The 19,029-nt window shown below is 41.0% G+C and overlaps 1 protein-coding gene across 2 annotated transcripts in view; it reads right to left on the bottom strand.

The window, feature by feature from the left end:
• The window catches only part of TAFA4 (TAFA chemokine like family member 4), a 166,155-nt gene that overhangs the window by 108,217 nt on the left and 38,909 nt on the right, over positions 1-19,029 (bottom strand). For both annotated transcript variants that reach the window (XM_025456527.3, XM_025456526.3), the window contains exons 2-3: positions 11,745-11,881; positions 7,918-8,033 (exon numbers count right to left, since the gene is read on the bottom strand). In XM_025456527.3, coding sequence (XP_025312312.1) covers positions 7,918-8,033; positions 11,745-11,758 — 130 coding nt within the window. In that variant the 5' untranslated portion in view covers positions 11,759-11,881. The remainder of the gene's footprint in view (positions 1-7,917; positions 8,034-11,744; positions 11,882-19,029) is intronic.

Genomic DNA, 19,029 nt, shown 5'->3' with positions numbered 1-19,029 from the left:
CGCAGCGGTTTGGCGCCTGCCTTTGGCCCAGGGCACGATCCTGGAGACCCGGGATCGAATCCCACGTCGGGCTCCCGGTGCATGGAGCCTGCTTCTCCCTCTGCCTATGTCTCTGCCTCTATCTCTCTCTCTCTCTGTGACTATCATAAATAAATAAAATTAAAAAAAAAAAAAAAAAGCAACCAAGACAGACAGGGCACCTGGGTGGCTCAGCAGTTGAGCATCTGCCTTTGGCTCAGTGTATGATCCCGGAGTCCCTTATCCGGCTCCTCGCAGGGAGCCTGCTCCTCCCTCTGCCTCTCTCTGTGGGTCTGTCATGAATAAATGGATAAAATTTTAAAAAACAAAAGAAAAAAGGCACCCAGGACCCAGCAGATTCAGGGAAAGCTCTTTACCTCCCCTGACAACTGTCTATAAAGAATCTTGATAGATCTGCTCCAGGAAGAGAGCTATCACCAGAGGTAACTATAATATATGAACTAAGTCTGGTACACAGGAAGATTAGCAAGACATGTTCCATGGAAGTCCTTTCTGACCCACTGTTCCTGAGTGGCCCAGCAAATGTCTGTTTACTAACCATTCACTGTTTCATTCTTCCTGAGGACTACATTCCTTTCCTTTGAAGACCCAGACCCCTACCCCCTTCTCCTAAGTTCACAAGGACATATAGACCTCATTTTGCCCGACTGTCTTCAGAATCTCCATGTCTATATGGATTCCCCGTACACAGCCCATTAAATTTGATTTTTCTCCTGTTCATCTGTCTCATGTCAGTTTAATTCTTAGTCCAGCTGGAAGGACTAAGAATTAAACTTAGGGGAGAGAGGACAGGATATTCTTGCTCCCTGAGACGCCAAAAGCACACAATCACAACATTCACATTTTCATCATCATTCAAAATACTAGAAGACAGGAAATCTAAGTTGCCATAAATGTTAACAGTACAGATATCTATAAAATAGAATACATTCCAAAGGAGAAGGCAGGTTTCAATAAAGTCAGCTTTCTTTGAGCATTCACTATGCAAACACAATGCTTAGCACTTTACAGACATTAATACAGGCACACCTTTGAGATACATCCAGACTGCTGCAATAAAGTCCACATCACAATGAAGACAAATGGATTTTGTTTTCTAGTGCATATAAATTTATGTGTATAATATATTGCAGTCTATTAAGTGTGAATCCCTACGTCTAAAAAACAATCTACATACCATAATTTAAAAACACTCTATTACAAAAAAAGCTAACTATCATCCACGCTTTCAGCAAGGTCTAATCACCAATCAATGACAGATCACCATAACAAATGCAATAATGAGAAAGTTTGAAAGACTGCAAAAATTGGGCAGCCCGGGTGGCTCAGCAGTTTAGCGCCACCCCTCAGTCCAGGGCGTGATCCTGGAGACCCAGGATCGAATCCCATGTCGGGCTCCCTGCATGGAGCCTGCTTCTCCCTCTGCCTGTGTGTCTGCCTGTGTGTCTGCCTCTGTGTGTGTGTGTGTGTGTGTGTGTGTGTGTGTGATGAATAAATAAATAAAATCTTTTAAAAAAAAAGATTGCAGAAATTGCCAAAATGGGACACAAAGACACAAAGTGAACCAACACTATTGCAAAAACGGCACGGGTACACTTGCTTGACACAAGGCTGTCACAAACCTTCCGTTTGTTAAAAAACCCAATCCTAAAAAAAAATAAAAATAAATTAAAAAAAAAAAACCCAATCCTGTGAAGCAAGTAAGATGAAATACAACCAAATGGAGTATGCCTGTGATTGACCTCTACGAATCTAACAGGACTCTTTTTACCTTTTATTATCCCCACTTTACAGAACAAGAGACTGAGTCCCAAACTGGTTTGATAACCAGCCCAAGCACAAAAGGAGAACCAAGCAAATGTGAAGCTCTTGTAGCTCACTGTGCCTACCATATGCCATAAAAAATCCCTTGTATCCCTTGACCCACGCATTTCATGTCTTCCGCCAGCACCCCGCAAACTGTGACTGGCTAGCTCGTTAGCTGCCAGGTAGTCTGAAATCTCAGACCTGTCCCAATTCTTGTCAGCTGCTGGCATCTTTGGGTCACTCTGTCCCTAGCTTGCTGAAGCCTTATTTGTTAGAAATTCCTTTTCTCCTCCTTTCTCAGGGTTGAGCTGAAACGTCAGTCTTCATAAAGCAATGCTCTTCATTACCGTCTGCCTTTTAGAACAATGAAAAATGAGCCTTTTTCTCTGGTACATGATAAAGCTTCAACCTCTCAAGGCATTCATCTATCTCCCTTCACCTACCCAGAGCCCTCAACTGTTCTTCAAAGATGAAAGCTTCCAGACTCTCCTTCATTCTGCATGCCTCTAAATATATGAATAGCTACTCTTTATGGAGCGTTAACCCTGTGCTAATCCCCCTGCCTACTTTTTCTTAGTCACCCCAATAACCTCATAAGGTAAACAGGCATACCATTCCATTGTCACAGAGGAAGATGCAGGTTCAGAGAGGTTAAGTGGTCTTGACAAGGTCACACAGCCAGATGTGTGAAATCAGGCTTCTTTTTGACTCCAGAGCCCAAGCACTTGGCTCCCCTTTACTGCTTCATTTCCAGGTGTGCTCCAATTTTTCAGGACCTATAGTACACCTGAACAGAGCACACTGCATAGGAGGTTTTATGCCGAAACAGGTTATGTTAAATAGTAGCTAAGCACCACAACATTTGCTGCAATTTACACCCCCACCCAGGTCATGCTTCAAGCCTCCTGGGGAAACAGAACCACTGACAGGAACTTGCAAACCAGCAGCACCTTGAGCTCCCACCTCTCTGTTACAGCAGAAGAGGAGGGAGGGTTCTGTCTTCAACAGGGAAATGGTTAATTTTTTGAAGTGTCCAATTATTCCTAGGACTGAATCTCAGGGACGAAGGGTGCTTACCGTCCCAAAGTCATCAGGTCTACAATCAGATGAAAGTTTTGCAAAGTTCCCCGCAGGATTAATTCCGCAGGGTTCTCAAGTCTCTGAAACTGCCAGCATCTTTCCACCATGATAAGTTTGCTGCCCTCTTGTGGGCAAACGGTGGTGCTTACAGCAAAAAGGTGAAAAAAAGGACAAATTGCTCGAGAAGAAATAAAAGTTAACTCCGGCTTCCTTTTCCTTTTTTTTTAAGATTGTATTTATTTATTTATTCATGAGAGACACAGAGGCAGAGACACAGGCAGAGGGAGAAGCAGGCTCCCTGCAGGGAGCCCGATGCGGCACTCGATCCCAGGACTCTGGGCGGAAGGCAAACCACTGAGCTACCCAGGGACCCCTGGCTTCCTTTTCATAGAAACTGACCTATCAATTGGCCCCCTCCTCACCTTTCCTATAGCCTGAGGCTACAAGAGTCCCCATGGTCTCATACTCAATCATTACCCCAAGTAGAGTTTTAAAAACACAGGTGGTCTTTTGTGTTTTCTAATTCCTTAAAAATATAGCTTCTGGACTCTTGCAGAAGTTTATTAAAGCCATTTGCCTTAAAGAAAGACTCCCACCACCTATCCTATGAAAATTAGGTGGGGGGACCCCTGGGTGACTCAGTGGTTGAACACCTGCCTTTGGCTCAAATAGTGATCCCTGGTTCCTGGGATCAGGTCCCACATCGGGCTCCCCGCAGGGAGTCTGCTTCTCCCTCTGCCTCTGCACACCCCCTCCCCTTTAAAATCTTTAGAAAAAAAAAGAAAGAAAGAAAAAAAAAAGAAAATTACATGGGGTTTTATTAGGTTTGGTTCCTAATGCTTGAACTAAAATGAAAACTTCAAGCCCCATCTAGTCTACCATCTCTCAACCTGGGGGGTGAATGCCACCTTCTTCCCCTTTATTCTAGGGAGCCCTTGTGAAATCTCTCCTTGTTTATAGGCAACCATCAACAAGCCACCCTCCTAATCTGAGCCATTAAAAGCAACCAATAAACTCCTACTTAGGGTTTCCTGGGGCCACAGTTCCTTTAATTGGCCAGCACAAACCACAAAGCCCTTGGGAGACATTGTCAGGAGCCCTTCTGGACAGTGATGCACAGGCTTTTGCAGTTAACCCTCTACAGCTTGCTCCTGGCTCTGGAGCTGCTTTGGACGCATGCAAAGTGAGTAACACCTGACTAGTTTCTCAGGGTCTCCGAGCAGAGAGCCTCTCCCACCTCCCCAGTGATGCTGACCCTGAGTTTTCCATCAGCTGAGCTCTCTACTGGGAAGAACACCACATGGTCACTACAAAGATCACAGACTTTCTTCCCCTGAAGGTCATTAGTGAACATTTAGAGCAGTCCCCAACCCCCTCCCCCATCTCACACACACACCCTGATGGAATACAGAGCTGAACTCACTAGAATGGGAGGGAGGCAGGAAAGGGGTGGTCAAAGCGCCCCAGTGTCCTCGATCTACAAAAAGCTTTTGCCAATCATCAAGTAAACTAAGCAATAAGAGCCAACAGAAAAGTGGATAAGGAATACAATAGCCCAAATAAAAACAAACAGTCCGCCAGCACATTAAGAGAGTCGTCAGTCAAAAAGAGACATAAGCCCATATAACTGACAAGTTTTCATTACTAGATCGGCAGAAAATCAAAACTTGGTGGCGCCCAGAGTTGATAAGGACGTAGGGAAACACTGTTACTGTTGGGGGGCAAGTATTAAAAAGTCCAAAAGTTCTGGAGGGCACGTTGGTGCTATTAAAACATGAATGTGCTGTGTCAGAAGCTGCAGGATACTCACCAAAATTCGGGTTCTCCTCGTCTCCCTGTGCCCGCAGCTAGTGTTTCCCAGTTGCCCTGCGGTAAGATGTGCCTGTGGGCCCAGGCTTTCACCAACAGTGTGCACGTGATGCAGCCCACAACTAGGCCGGCTCGTTAACATGTCCCAGGGGAGCCCTCCAGGCTCATTTCCCCTGCCAGCTGGCTGGAATGGAGGCCACTCTACGACAACCTTGGAAGCCACAGGTTGAAAATGACAGTACTTCCATCCACTGTAGGTCCCATAAAGACTGCTATACAGGAGGATCATCCAGTGGACATTCACCACCCCCTACCTCTGGGACTCATGAGCAAGAAACACACCCCCACTTGTTGAGCTGTTATGTGTTATTTGGACTATTGGTTATAGCAATTAGGTGACTCTCACTAATACATATATGTGCACCTTAACTCAAGATCTTGCTACTAGGAATTCACCTGAAGGCGGAACATACATATTGTATAAATATGCTAACAAGCTAAATGTCCACAAAAATTGGGAGTGATCAAATGATTTACGGCACATCCACGCCAGAGACGACTATGCAGTGTTACAGAGAGTGCTAGATCTGTAAGCAGTCAAATGAAAGGATTCATAAACTCTATTGTTAAATGGGGAAAAAATCAAAACAGAAGGCATAGAGATATATAAGTGCATACACGCATGCTGGTATACACATTTTCTGGAAGGAGAGCTGTGATGATTAATTTTACGTGTCAGCTTGTCTGGGCCATCGGATGCCCAGATAGTTGATTAAACATTATTTCTGGGTGTGTCTGTAAAGGTGTTTCTGGAAGTGATTAGCATTTAAATTAGTGGACTGAGTGAAGCAGATGGCCCTCCCAAGGTGGCTGAGCCTCATCCAATCCCTTGAGTACTTAAAGGGAACGAAGAAAAGCTGGGAGAAAGCTCACTGTTGAGCTGGACATCAATCTTCTGGTTCTCAGCCCTTCAGACCTAGACTAGAGTACACATCAGCTCTCAGAACTTCAAACCACACCACTGGCTTTCCTGGGTCTGAGTTTTCAGCTTGCGGACTGCAGATCATGAGACTTCTCAGCCTACACAGTTGTGTGAGCCAATACTTCAATATAAATCTCTTTTTATATCACATATATACATGCACACGAGCATGCACGATAAGAAAATGGAAGAACAAAAAAAATAAATAAATAAAAATAAATAAATAAAAATAAAATAAAATGGAAGAACAGAGCCCCCTGCAGGGACTAACCAGTCCTGACTCCTTTGATGGTTGTTGAGACAAGGGGTGAGGATTTAAATCCCAAAAATGAAAGAAAGCGGGAGGAATCCCCCAAAAACCAAAGGACAGGTGCTGAGAATCCAAATAAAATCATCTAGGGGGCAGCCTGGGTGGCTCAGAGGTTTAGCGCCACCTTCAGCCCAGGGCCTGATCCTGGAGACCCGGGATCTAGTCCCACGTCGGGCTCCCTGCATGGGGCCTGCTTCTCCCTCTGCCTGTGTCTCTGCCTCTCTCTCTCTCTCTGTCTCATGAATAAATAAATAAATAATCTTTTTAAAAAATCATCTAGGAATTTGAAGGTTGAAAATTTCATTCCTGTAGCAGGATTTGCCAAGGCTTTGCTCTGACTTCTCGCTGTCCGGACTGCCGCTGATTCTTTGCTTATATAGAAGATATTGTCTGTATTTCTTGTGTATGTAATTCTAATCTTAATTTAGTTTTATCCCTCTGGCTGTACCTTTTCTAAATTCAAAGAAATGAGGATTGCCATGTGGATAAAAATTGAAGGTCCAGTTGTGTCTTCTGTTTCCTTCAACTTTTAATCACTTTTCAACATAATCTCTCACGCCGAGTTCCTGGAAGTCTGGAAATCTGCTCTTGATATCCTGCCCTGCTGAAATGCTCTGCGTTATTGCCACCCTGACTCTCAACTTCTACCCAAGAACCGAGATATGAATTAAACAGATAAGACTAATGACTTCAAACGCTCTATCCTTGAGAACAAGCTCATCAAAAGATACACAGTGCAATGACCAACTAGCTGTAGGCACTTCGCAGCAGCCAAATGGTATTGATTTTATGCTGATTCATTAAAATTTCAATTATTTTTCTCGTCTTCTCTGAACTCTCACTTGAGGAGGGAAAATTGAATCGTGAGAGGTTTTTTAAATCATCTTAAGCCTAATATTATGTCTTTACCTTAAAATACCAGAATAACTGAGTGGAAGACACAACACGCTCTATGTCTAAGGGTGAGGCTATCTGATAAACTCCATACATTAGGCTTGTGGGAGACAGAATTTATGATTTTGACATATACCTGGTTGAGGGTTTGAGATTTACTTTTTCACGAAGCAGTCAAAGCAAGCCTGGCATTGCCACACTTCAAATTACTGAAGCAATGACAGTGAATTAACTATTTGGCAGCAAGTCCACAAACAACTCTGAATGTCTCAGGAAAACACAATTTACTGGGGAGTTTCCATCCAAGTCTGTAGCACTTTAAATGTAGACATAACAAGGAAAGGGGGTGGGGTGGGGCAGAAACACACATACATAAGCACCTTCACACACAGATCCTTAAGTGATTATTTTCATCCTTTTTTTTTTTTAGAAATAAGCAAAGTACAGACAAGGGTCTCATGAGAAATGGGTAGGATTCCCTAAAAGTTTAGACATATTTTATTTTAGGTCCCTTGCAAAAGCTACCATTCCTTTTTTTTTCCTTTTCTTCTTTATTTTTTTAAATCATTCACCAACTTTTCTCCACACATGTCGAAAAGGTCTTAGATGATCTGAAAGCTTCACTCTCGCCCTGGAAATGTTTAAGTTTACCAATAAAGATGTTCTACCTTCAAAGCTACGGGAGTAATACATACACAAGACAGTGCTACTGGTTTTCCAGGATTCTTGGAGAAAAATCACGCTAAGAAGGAAAATGTGCTCAGGAAAAGAAAAGGAGGGGAAAAAAAAAGCATGGAAAACATCTTTTAAAAATGCCCAGAACAATACTCGGCACCAAACCACGGAACTGCTTTGCTCTGCTGTGTTTCATGCTTCTGATTATTTACACACCATCAAAAGCCCTTGTCAATTACCTGTGTCTAAAATGTGGACTCTGACGTTTGAAAGGGTTTTATTAATTGATCTCAGGGGCGCATAATGAGCTTAAAGGGCTTACCCGCGTGGCCCCGGGGGTGCTGGCTCGAGGCGGACATCAGCTTGCAGCACACCATGAGCACATAGGCCAGAAGGAGCCAGTGTGACAGCAACACTGACTTAGCAGAGACTCTCATCCTGGAGAGGAAGCAGGACACAAGTCAGTGAGGGCTCAGTGACGAAGGTTCTAGGGCAAACACACAAGCACGATCTGGGGGAAACTGGAAGAAATCAGTGAGAGATGCTCAGTGCTGGATTTCCCCCCCACACACACACACACACCACCACCCCCAAGGAAAATGAAGGCAAATCAAACCGGATTCCCACTGTGCATTAACTCAATTTTCAATGAACAATTTTTATAATTACGAGTTTTCCAAGTTAGCAACATGCTTCGATGAGAAGTCTATTTATGAAGCCCCACTGTGTAGCTTGACTTGTCCTGATAGAACAAGGAGGTAACATACTATTTTATATCGTGAAATTAGAAAGCTACACACTTAGAGTTGGATTCAAATAAAATATACATGGTGTCTGCATCTCAAAGAAATCACAGAAATTGTCACACTCAGCCCGAGAGTTTTCTCCTGGTTTCTCTGTGTATTAATAAATGATTATCAGTCTCAAAGTTTGGTGAGAATATGGGCAAGTACAGATGAATATAAAATAAGCTTAACTTCATATGGATGTCAACAGATGAATACATAAAGAAGATGTGGTGTGTGTGTGTATATATATATATATATATAATGGAATATTATTCAGCCATGAGAAAAAAGGAAATACCGAAATACAAAATTGTCGTTTGCAACAATTCAGAAGGACTTTGAGGGCATTATGCTAAGGGAAATATGAAGGAGAAAGACAAATACTGTTTGATCCCAATTATCTGCGGAATCTAAAAAGGACAAACTCAGAGAAACAGAGTAGAGTGTTACTTAGTAAAGGTTGGGAGGAGAGAAAAATGAGGAGAAATCGATCAAAAGGTACAAATTTTCAGTTATAATATAAGATTAATGTTTGGGGATCGAATGTACAGTGTGGTGATTATAGCTAATAACATTTTATCATATACTCGAATGTTGCTAAGAGTAGATCTTAAATGTTCTCACCACAAAAAAGAAATGGTACTTATGTGACAGGATGGAGGTGGTAGCCAATACAATGCTAGTCATCATTTTGCGATTCATATACATATCAAACCAGCACATGGCACACCTGAAACATACACAATGTTTTGTGTCAATTATATCTCAATACGGCTAAGATAGATAAACTTAACTTCATACAGATGGACAGTAGCAAAACAGGTGCTCAAAGACAATTCAGCTCACAAATGTGGGTGTGTAGTCTACTATTCTCAAACCCAAAAGAAATTAAATAAAAATAAAATATCAAAAGTGCATTTTCAGGGCACCTAGGTGGCTCAGTCAGTTGAGTGTCCGACTCTTGTCAGTTCAGGTCATGATCTCAGGGTCAGGAAATGGAGCCCTGCATCACGCTTCATGCTAAGTGCAGAGTCAGCCTGAGATTCTCTCTCTCTCCCTCTGCCCCACTCTCTTTCTCTCTCTCTCTCTCTCAAAGAAATAAACATATAAAATCTTTTTTAAAAATGTATTCATTCTTTCCTCAATTTTCTTTTTATTTTAATTGAAGAATAGTTGACATCTCTACTAATTTCCTACTCTTTTTGACATTACAGGGAAATTATAACCTTATTAACTTTTGTTTGTTTTTTTTAATTAACTTTTTCAAGCAAAGTGGATCAGAGAACTTGGTATTTGAAATTTCAGTGATATTACGTTCTACTTGACATATGTATCATGGTGTCTATGATATATAATTCACCACATTGGAGCTAAGGAACCCCCTTCACATAAATATACATACATACATATACATGTCATGTATAAACATTTATGGTTGGACTCCTGTTTTACTCAGTAGAGACAACGCTCCTGAAGTTCTAGAAGGAAGGATCTAAGCAGCCCATGGCTGCCAGCAGCATCTCAACCAGAATCCTGAGTCTGTGCTTAAGGAAAAGCATAGTCTTGGGGACCTAGCACCCAAATCATACTCCATGGAACAGGTTCTACCTCCACCCTTCCCTCTTAGCCTCTCACAATTTAGTCAAACAGATCTTGTTGGAAAGGTATCATACAGTTCATGGATCTGAGACTCAGTCTGCCTTTGAAGCAGCCAGGGCAAGGCAAGGTTCTAAGATCACCTTTGAACAACTCCAAGTTAAAGGAGACACAAAGTGTTGGCTTCTTTTTGCCATTGGCCTTGGAAATCCTGAGCATTCCAAAGTAACACCGGGTCTCTCCACTTTAAAGGTCCTACACCTGCTCTAATTTCTCAAAACACCATCTTTTGTCTCCCCTACTTCATCTTGCATGCACAGAAGATAGAAACCCTAGGAGTGGTTCAAAAAGTGGCAAAGAAAATATGTGGGTCTATGTGAGCTTCTAGTATTATTATAGTTGACCCCTTAAAAGATGGGGAATTTCAGGCAAGGGGGCTCTTTGAAAGGTATGAATAATTCAAAGACGCTGTAAGGGGGGGGGGGGAATAATTCTTCATTCCTAAAGGGGACTCTGAGCTGTGCATCATAGTGTCCATCAAACAGAGGATGGCAAAAAAAAAAAAAAAAAAAAAACAGAGGATGGCATATTCAATATGCATAATTTACTTTGTGAGGCTCTGGAGTCATCCTCAAGAGGAGAATCATCCCTTCGGGTATGAATGATTGTGCCATGCTCATTAAAATGTCATAGGAAGAGGTCTCATATAGGAAGCCCATCCCTGCCTGGGCCTGTTTTGCCCTCAGTTCCATTCTTTTCCTTTCCTCTAGGTCACTCCCATTGGCTGCATTTTCCTGAATCAACTGGGTTTAACCAAGAGGAGATGATAGGAAGAGCCTGGAGGATGGATGACAAAAAAAAAAATAGAGGTGTTTTTTCTCCCCACCTTCTCTGTCTTGGGCAGGATCTATGGAGCGACCATCTCTCCTCAATAGTGCCAGTTCCTGCCAGAAGACCCACTCTGGTTCTAGCTCCCACTGAGGGTCCCTTCCCCCAGGTGTGGGAAAACAGTACTTCTTCCCTTTGTGCTACCAGCTCTGGGGATGGTAGTAGCTTCCTACTGTTCCTTACCTCTGGGCTGCCTCCATGCCTTCTGCTTGACTTCTCTGACTCTCCCTTTACAACATATGTTCCCTGAATTCAATTCCCTCTGTCCTGCATTATCAGAATGATCTGTTTTCCTGGCTGGATCCCAACAAACCCCAAACCTGAAGTCTCAAGGGCAGCCATTCCATTCTGAATGGATAATCCCTGATCCATCTTCGTGCATGGACAATTCTATGTACCAGGATCCTGGGTGAAGCTTCCCATGCCTAGAGCAGATATTTGCTTCACAGTAGCTATTACTGCCTGGAGAAATGCTAGGGGACAAGTAGATAGCTATTCAGCAACCATTTTTTATTTTAGTCAATAATCCAGACCCCCAGCGAAATGACTTCTGACCTACGACATCTACCATAATACTTCAACATCAATTTCTTCCCCCCTTGAATGTTTTGTTCAAATGTAAAACAAAATTGGCTTATTTTTTAAAATCTCACCTATCACCCTACCGAATAGCCAAAACACTGCTTCTTTACAAATGGAAATGATTTCAAAAATGAGAACTAAAACTTGAAGAACTAGGATTTCCAAAATGCTCAAAAATTCAATATAAAAAGACACCTTTTATAAAGGATCATCAACTCTAGGAGTCTCCGTTTTGCTAAATTCTCACTGCTTCATAAAAAAAAATATCTCTAGGTGTCTGTTAAAATCATTTTACCTTGGTGACTTCATAAGATTTGGTTCCAGTCAAGCACAATTATTTCAGGATGGATTTCAGAGCAACTCCAAATTCCCATTTGTAGCGAGGGCCAAAAATGTCTGCAGTTCCAAAAAATTATCTTAGCTTGTGAAGACCTATTTAAGAAACAACAGGGATAGGAAGTCATTAGCATTTTAATATTGAAATGATACAGATTTCTAGTAGCAAAATAATGTTTTTTTATGATGAAACCTGCAGTTTTCAGGACGAGGTTGGCAACCAGATGCATCCACATTTGTAACGGGTCCTAATATATGAGGGGGAAAGGACAGAGAATCCAGGACTCATCGACTAGTCACAGATTAGTTAACAGAATACAGTTGTAAAGTAGAAGTTATCTCGGCAGCAAAGGCATTCCAGACTTGACAGAGGATCCCAAACCATTCATGATGCCAAATTTCATTCTCCCCATTTCATTAACAATGGGATGAAAACAGAAATTGGAGATGGCCCATTCCCAAGAGTTCTGCAACTTGCCCAAGCTCACAGAGCAGTGGAAAAGCCAGCATGAAGATCTGAATTAGCTTTGTGAGACATAAATCTGAAGATGTGGCTAAACAAATCTGTGAGGATCCTTTCTGAAAAATGTTAATGGGAGGAAGAGAAAAAACATCTTTGCCAATAGAAAACATCACACCAAAATACCAAGAACGCTTGTTAATACCATAATTGAGATTCAACACACTCCTATAATGCACAGACCTAAAAGGACTTTTCAACTCAGCGAAAACATTTTTGCAGGAAGGATTCAGACATTTCCAATCAAAGACAACTCAAGGAAAAAAAAAATGGACCACGAAATGACACCGTTTTTAACATTGCTAAGTTAAAGATAGCCTTCCCGGTGGTGGAGATGGTAGAAAAATAATGGTGTGCATCAGTAAATATTAAAATTGCAAATCTGAGATAAAAATGAGCCTTGCGACACAGCCTAGTTACTTTGGAATCCCATGGAATCCATTACAAATCTGCCTCAAAGCACAACTGAGATTTTTCTCTTCTTTCGTTCTCTTCCCCTGAAGATAACCACACAAGTTTGCCCAGAGAATTCTGTAGGTGACAGACTTGCAGACCCAGTCCCTTTGAGGTTAAAAAAAAGAGAGTAAGCCTTGAGTGAATAGCTCAACAAGAGGGAAGTGGCTTTGACTAACTGTACAAAATATAAGGAACGGGGGGGGGGGGGGGGGGACCTTGGAAAATGTTCATCTCCCACCTCCTCCAACTTTATTAAGTATGTTTGTCCTGATGTCCACCCAAGGGCACAGTGTGACCTTCTGTTATTGGAAAGAAATACACAGTATAATTTTTCAGAATCTATCATAATGAACTTCCCACATATTGGAAACCAAAATGACCTTTCCTAGCTAATATTTATCTTGTTTTCTTCACACAAAAGGAACCACTGGGGACTCTTTTTTCAATTCATTAAAAAATGGATCCATCAGTGAAAAGAAATGTGATCTAATAGTTCGTACGCCAGACAAGGAGCCAGGAGTTTAATTTTAGGCTGAGCAGTAACTCATTCGGTCAGATTTTCCCAGGGTATACCCTAGGCATTGGCTTAAAAGGATTAACTCTTTCTTGTCACTTCTGAACTTGAGTGCATTCAAGACCATCCATAATTCTGTGCATGGCACCAAAAGCATTTGCTCCCAGTCATTTCATTTCTCTCTCTTTTGTTTCCCAGCCATACCACACTGATTTCTAGCCAGCCGCTTCCATACTCATTTGTCTTTAAAGAGTCTCAGAGCTTTTCAGGATAAAAGACACTGCCCATATCTAGACTGAAGAAAAAATTATTCCTGGGGGCAGCTGGGTGGCTTAGTCAGTTAAGCATCCGATTCCTGATTTCAGCTCAGGTTGTGATCTTGGGGTCAGGAGATCAAGCCCCACATTGGACTCCGTGCTGGGCATGGAGCCTGCTTGAAATTCTCTCTTTCCCCCTCCTTCCACCCCTACCACCAGCCCACTCCACCACCACCCCCCAAGTCTCTCTCAAACACACACTCAAACACACACACACACACACAAATGTTTTCATGTGTCCAGTCATTCTCAGAATGAATTTCAAAGACTCAGCATTTAGATGCTGGGCTACATTTTTCATCTTTCCCCTTACGTGTTGGTACTGTACAGACAGTCACTCTTTTCCAGCCAAAGAGCAGAATGCCTGTTTATGTTTCCTGGTACCAAGAAATTTTGAGGTTCCCAGCCAGAGCAGACCAGTCTTGTGATGTTTAATTTATTTCTGTTGTACGCAGGAAAGAATTCTGCATCCACTTGATTTTTTTATCAAGGAAATAGTGAGGTTTTACCTTTCTTTTCTCTTGATCTATTTGCCCTCACCATTAGTAGGGTGAACTCCCTAAGGGGATTATTCTTTTGGAATATAATCATTTACTTGTTGCAGATAAGCACCCTTGGTATATCTATGTTGGTTTTGCTACACCCACCTCACCCCACACATGTCAATCTGTAGAGCATCAAGCTCCTCCTCATCTTTTCAGTCTCAAAATTTACAGGGAAGAAATATCACAGTTCCTTTTAGAATTGCAAGACACAACAACCCTAAAGCTAGATCTAATCAGGACGAAAAATCAGACTAACTCAAATTTCAGGGACATCCTAAGGCGTAATTGCTTTCGAAAGTGTCAAGGTCATGAAAGACCAAAAAAAAAAAAAAAAAAAAAAAATTCTGAGGAATGGTTTCAAATAAAGGAGAGACCATGGCAATGGAATTCAATTGTGATCATACACTGGATATCGGGACTAGAAAAAACACACACACACACACACCTCAGAATAAACTGCACATACACACATACATTCACACACATACACATATATGCATACACATACACAACTCTAAAGGACATTATTGGGACAGCAAAGAATTTCTAAATATAACCTGCAGATTAAACCTCAGTGTTGTTTTGGGGCGCCCAGGTGGTTAAGTGGTTGAGCGTCTGCCTTTGGTTCAGGTCGTGATCCCGGGGTCCTGGGATCGAACCTGCTTCTCCCTCTACCTATCCCTCTGCCTCTCTGTGTGTCTCTCATGAATATGTAAATAAAATATTTAAAAATCAATCAATCAAAGTGTTGTATCAACATTAAGTTTCCTGATTTTGATCATACTATAGATAAGAGAATGTCCTATCACCAAAAAGTACACCCTAAAATATTTAAGAATAAGGAAGCAAATGGCTCCACCTTATTTTCAAATGATTATAAGGAAAAAAACAGACAAAGGAAGGAAGAGGAAAAGAAGGGAGGAAGAGAAGAATGAACGAATGAATTGAAAAACAAATGAGCATCATGTGAGTAACTAGTGCATCTGGGTAAAGGGTCTATGGGAATTCTTTGTCCTATCCTTTCCACTTTTCATGATGTCAGAAATTATGTCAAAATAGGACATTAAATAACTAATTAGAAGGCTTCAACTCATAAGATACACAAAAATGATTTAGAATTTATTATCAGTCCTAATTAATAAGGAGAGTTGATAATTGGAATGTTCTAGATAATCCGACTCTGTGAGCATCCACCCAAGCTTACTTGTTTTTATTTAAAAGGCACTCAGGCCCTGTGTTAAGCACATTAAAATATTAGTTCACTTGACAGTAGGATTTATTTATAACCTGATATACAGATGAGGATTTTAGGGCATAGAGAGAATAAATGACTTGCCCAAGGTCACCCAGCTAGCAAGCAACTATGCCAGGATTCAAATTCAAGCCATCTGGCATCAAGGCACCTACTGTTCCAGTTCCTGTAAAATTACTTCCAGAAAGTGTTAGTTCCTCTTCATGCTTTAGTAAATAGAATGAAAACAAATCTATCTTTCTTCAGGAATTCAAGACATTGATCAGCATCCTAAAGATGAAATCTCTGGATTTCATTTATGGAAAAATGTATACAGGCCATTGGACTGAATTTGCAAGCAGATCAGAACTTGGAGCCGAGGAGGTCTTCTATTAACCCCTAAATATATTTTGCTTCATCTCTGAAAAGCTGGTGAAAAACAGTGATTCAGAATTGCTTCAGGGATCTGATTTGCTGCAGATTTATTAAAGGCTTATGTCATTTTCCAAATTAAGACCAAATACGCAAGAATTCTAAAGTCCTTGAGTACTTAAGCTGCCATTTTTCAAACAGATGGGAAACAACCACACTTCTGATCAGAACTCTTCTAAAACATTTCAGAGAAAATCCACCAGAGCCAGAGCATAGCACACGAAGGCTAAATCACTTTTGTTGATTTCGATGAAGGGATTCAGCGTCAGAACAAAACAAAACAAAACAAAATGGATTTTTGCCCATGCATCCACTCAGACTCATTTCCTGACAAACTCCAATAGGAAAGCATTTCTGTGGCAATACAGCAAGGCAGGTCCTCCCTTAATCACAAAGGAAATGGTCCGCATGCTACTAAACAGCATTGCCCTCTCCTGCCTGCCCACTGGCAGGGGACGGTTCCAGGTCCCACCCTGTGTCACCTCCAGAGTGGGTGCAGATGAATAGTTGGCTATTTCCAGCAGCCCATCTGACCTCCCAGGGTGGGATCTCCTGGGATGGCAAGGCGACTCCAGTTCTCAGCCCTCCAGGTACCAGGGTGCAAGTTGGAATAATTCTTCCAGCTATTGATAGACAAGGTGGCAGCCTTAAAAGTTTGGACATTGTGGTAAATCATTTTACCACACTAAATTCTACTCACTCAAGACAGAAGATGATATAAGTAAGAAACGTACCCTAAATGAGCAACCTGGACTTGGGGAGTTAAAAAATGGGGGAGGTGGTTATGCGTGGAAAACAGGTGAAAAGGTGATCCCATTCAGTGATGTCTTGTCTGAGAAACAATGGGCATTTGGATATAGAATTCCTATATAAAATAATTCATCATTTCTTCAGGCAGAAACGAGGAGAGATGTTTCCATTTCCAGTTGCTTAAGTAACAAAACCACATTGAATTGTCTTCTGGAAATTTTCAAACAGCTTCTCCACAAAAATATGTAAAACCACACGTAACCTCTCTCTTAACAAACTTATTCTGAAGCCAGTATTAATGAGCTTCTGTCATTTAAGAGTGTCTGATGAAGGTAAATGTATTTAATAGGTTATCGACGCTTATGTGAATATATTTCAAACAGTGATGCATGGCTGATGCCTCCACTGGGTTATCATTTATAGTTATCCCATGATGCATGGAATTACTTTGTAATTTAGGGCATGTTCACCATCATATGTTAAAGTGGGCACGTTTTTCTGCCAAAATGTGGTATACGCATGTCATAAATTGCTTTTTTATTGCTTGCTTAAAAATATCTATGGAGAACTTACTACTGAGCCATTTTACAACATATTAAAGCATGTTGTAAATGAGCCATTAAAGACAATAACTGTGTCTATTAAATATTAAAGAATTTTATAAATGGCATTTTAATTTCAAGTGTTACCAGTACCATCTCATCTAAATTAGGTGGTGGGGAGTTCTTTTAAAAAGGCTCTTCCAGTTGGAGATGATTTAAATAAATTAAATAGACATGCTGTGTTTTTATAAGGTTCGCACACTGTCATTTTAAGAACTGAGAAATTCCTTAAATCCACACAGCATCTTTATTTAAGGGCTGTGACACAATCCTTTCTAGTGGAGTTATGGGCAAACAGTACATTTTGTTAATGAAGAAAACCTCTAGCCTTCCAGTGACCATGCAAAGTACAAAAGCAATCACCACTAAGTGATAATGGTTCATAGAGAGCCTATATACATAAAATAGAGAAAACAAACTGGCAAGTTCCATGAAATAAGATGCACTCACCAAATTCAGGGACACCCAGCAGGACTCCACAGCTCGTTGTCCAAGTGAAATCGCCCGAGTCTGGGGCTGAACAAATGTGAACGGTAATGGCAATTTAGCCATAAATCTCTCAAGGCCCAATTATCCTTACTGCAGAGGGTTTATTTCTTTTAATTAGCCCAGTTTTTAATTGGAAATTTTCCTCTCATTTCTCATTTTTCAAATAATCAAAACAGAGTGTCCAAGGATTATAACATAATAAATAACCACCATAAGAATATTTTGAAGGCTACCCACAAGTTGCCAAGCACTTGAATTTCTACCTAAAATGTTTTTATGTGATGTGATCTAACTTCTACATAAAAAAGATTCATAAAGTAAGTTGTACATAAATACCAGTAACAGTACTTGTACTACTTTAGTCATTATGATCTTGGCTGGGGCAGAGGGTTGGGGAATGGTGGGGCGGGGGGGGGGGGGGGGGGGGGGAGGTCGGGGTCTATTCACTTACAACCAGAACCTAAACCTCTTGAGGGGAGGGTTGATATCTTATTTCTCTTCCACCCTAATCTCTAACATAATGTCCTGCACATCATGGATGTTCAGTATGCTGGGTTAAATAAATGGATAAATGTGAAGTTTTTCATTTCACTCCCAAATGAATGGTCACTTTATTTCTACGACCCTAAATTCCATAACTGTAAACTAATATAGTTCAACTGGAAGACGGCCAAGGTGCCTTCCAGCTATAATAACGACCCCCAGAGCATTTTAGGGAAAACACCGTTTGATTCAGCTATTGATAACATACAGCTCATGGACATATATACACAGCAAATTCAGCTGTGACAGCATTACATGGCAAAGCAACACCCACTGCAGACAATATTGGCCATTTTAATCTATTAGTGAGATAAATGCTTCTTAAGAGCTTAATCTAAACCTTTATTACATTGCAACCTGAAAATCATCTTTTGTTTGGCAACAGTGCCCTCCTGTGGCCAAAAAGGGAAGCCTTTTGACAGTGCTAACATTAATTGTTCTACCTTTTTGGTAGATAAGTACATTTTAATTTTTTAATAAAGCCATATTTAGAAACAGAACATAAGCTATCCTTAAATAAACATAAGCTATCAGATAATTTAGATAACCATAACATGCTCAATGACATCACAAAAAAAGTTAAAATATACCAACAGCTTCTAAATGAAATAGTAATTATTTATATGAATACTACATATAGTAAACACAAGACCATATTGGGGTTTTGTATTTGTTGCATTCCTGTTACTTCCATAACACAAGTCAATGTTACAATCTATCAAAGGTCCCCGAGCTATTTAAAGAAGCTCAAAATACCCTGGCCTGTGTATACCAAAGCCTACAAGGTGCTGGCTTTATATCAAGATGTGCTGTGGGAAAATAGAGAAAGATTAATTCCTGTCCAT

Source organism: Canis lupus, chromosome 20 (assembly GCF_003254725.2).
Source record: "Canis lupus dingo isolate Sandy chromosome 20, ASM325472v2, whole genome shotgun sequence".
In the NCBI taxonomy this organism is placed as follows: Eukaryota; Metazoa; Chordata; class Mammalia; order Carnivora; family Canidae; genus Canis; species Canis lupus.
Note: the sequence above shows the minus strand (reverse complement) of the source record. Positions and strands in the feature narration are given on the sequence as shown.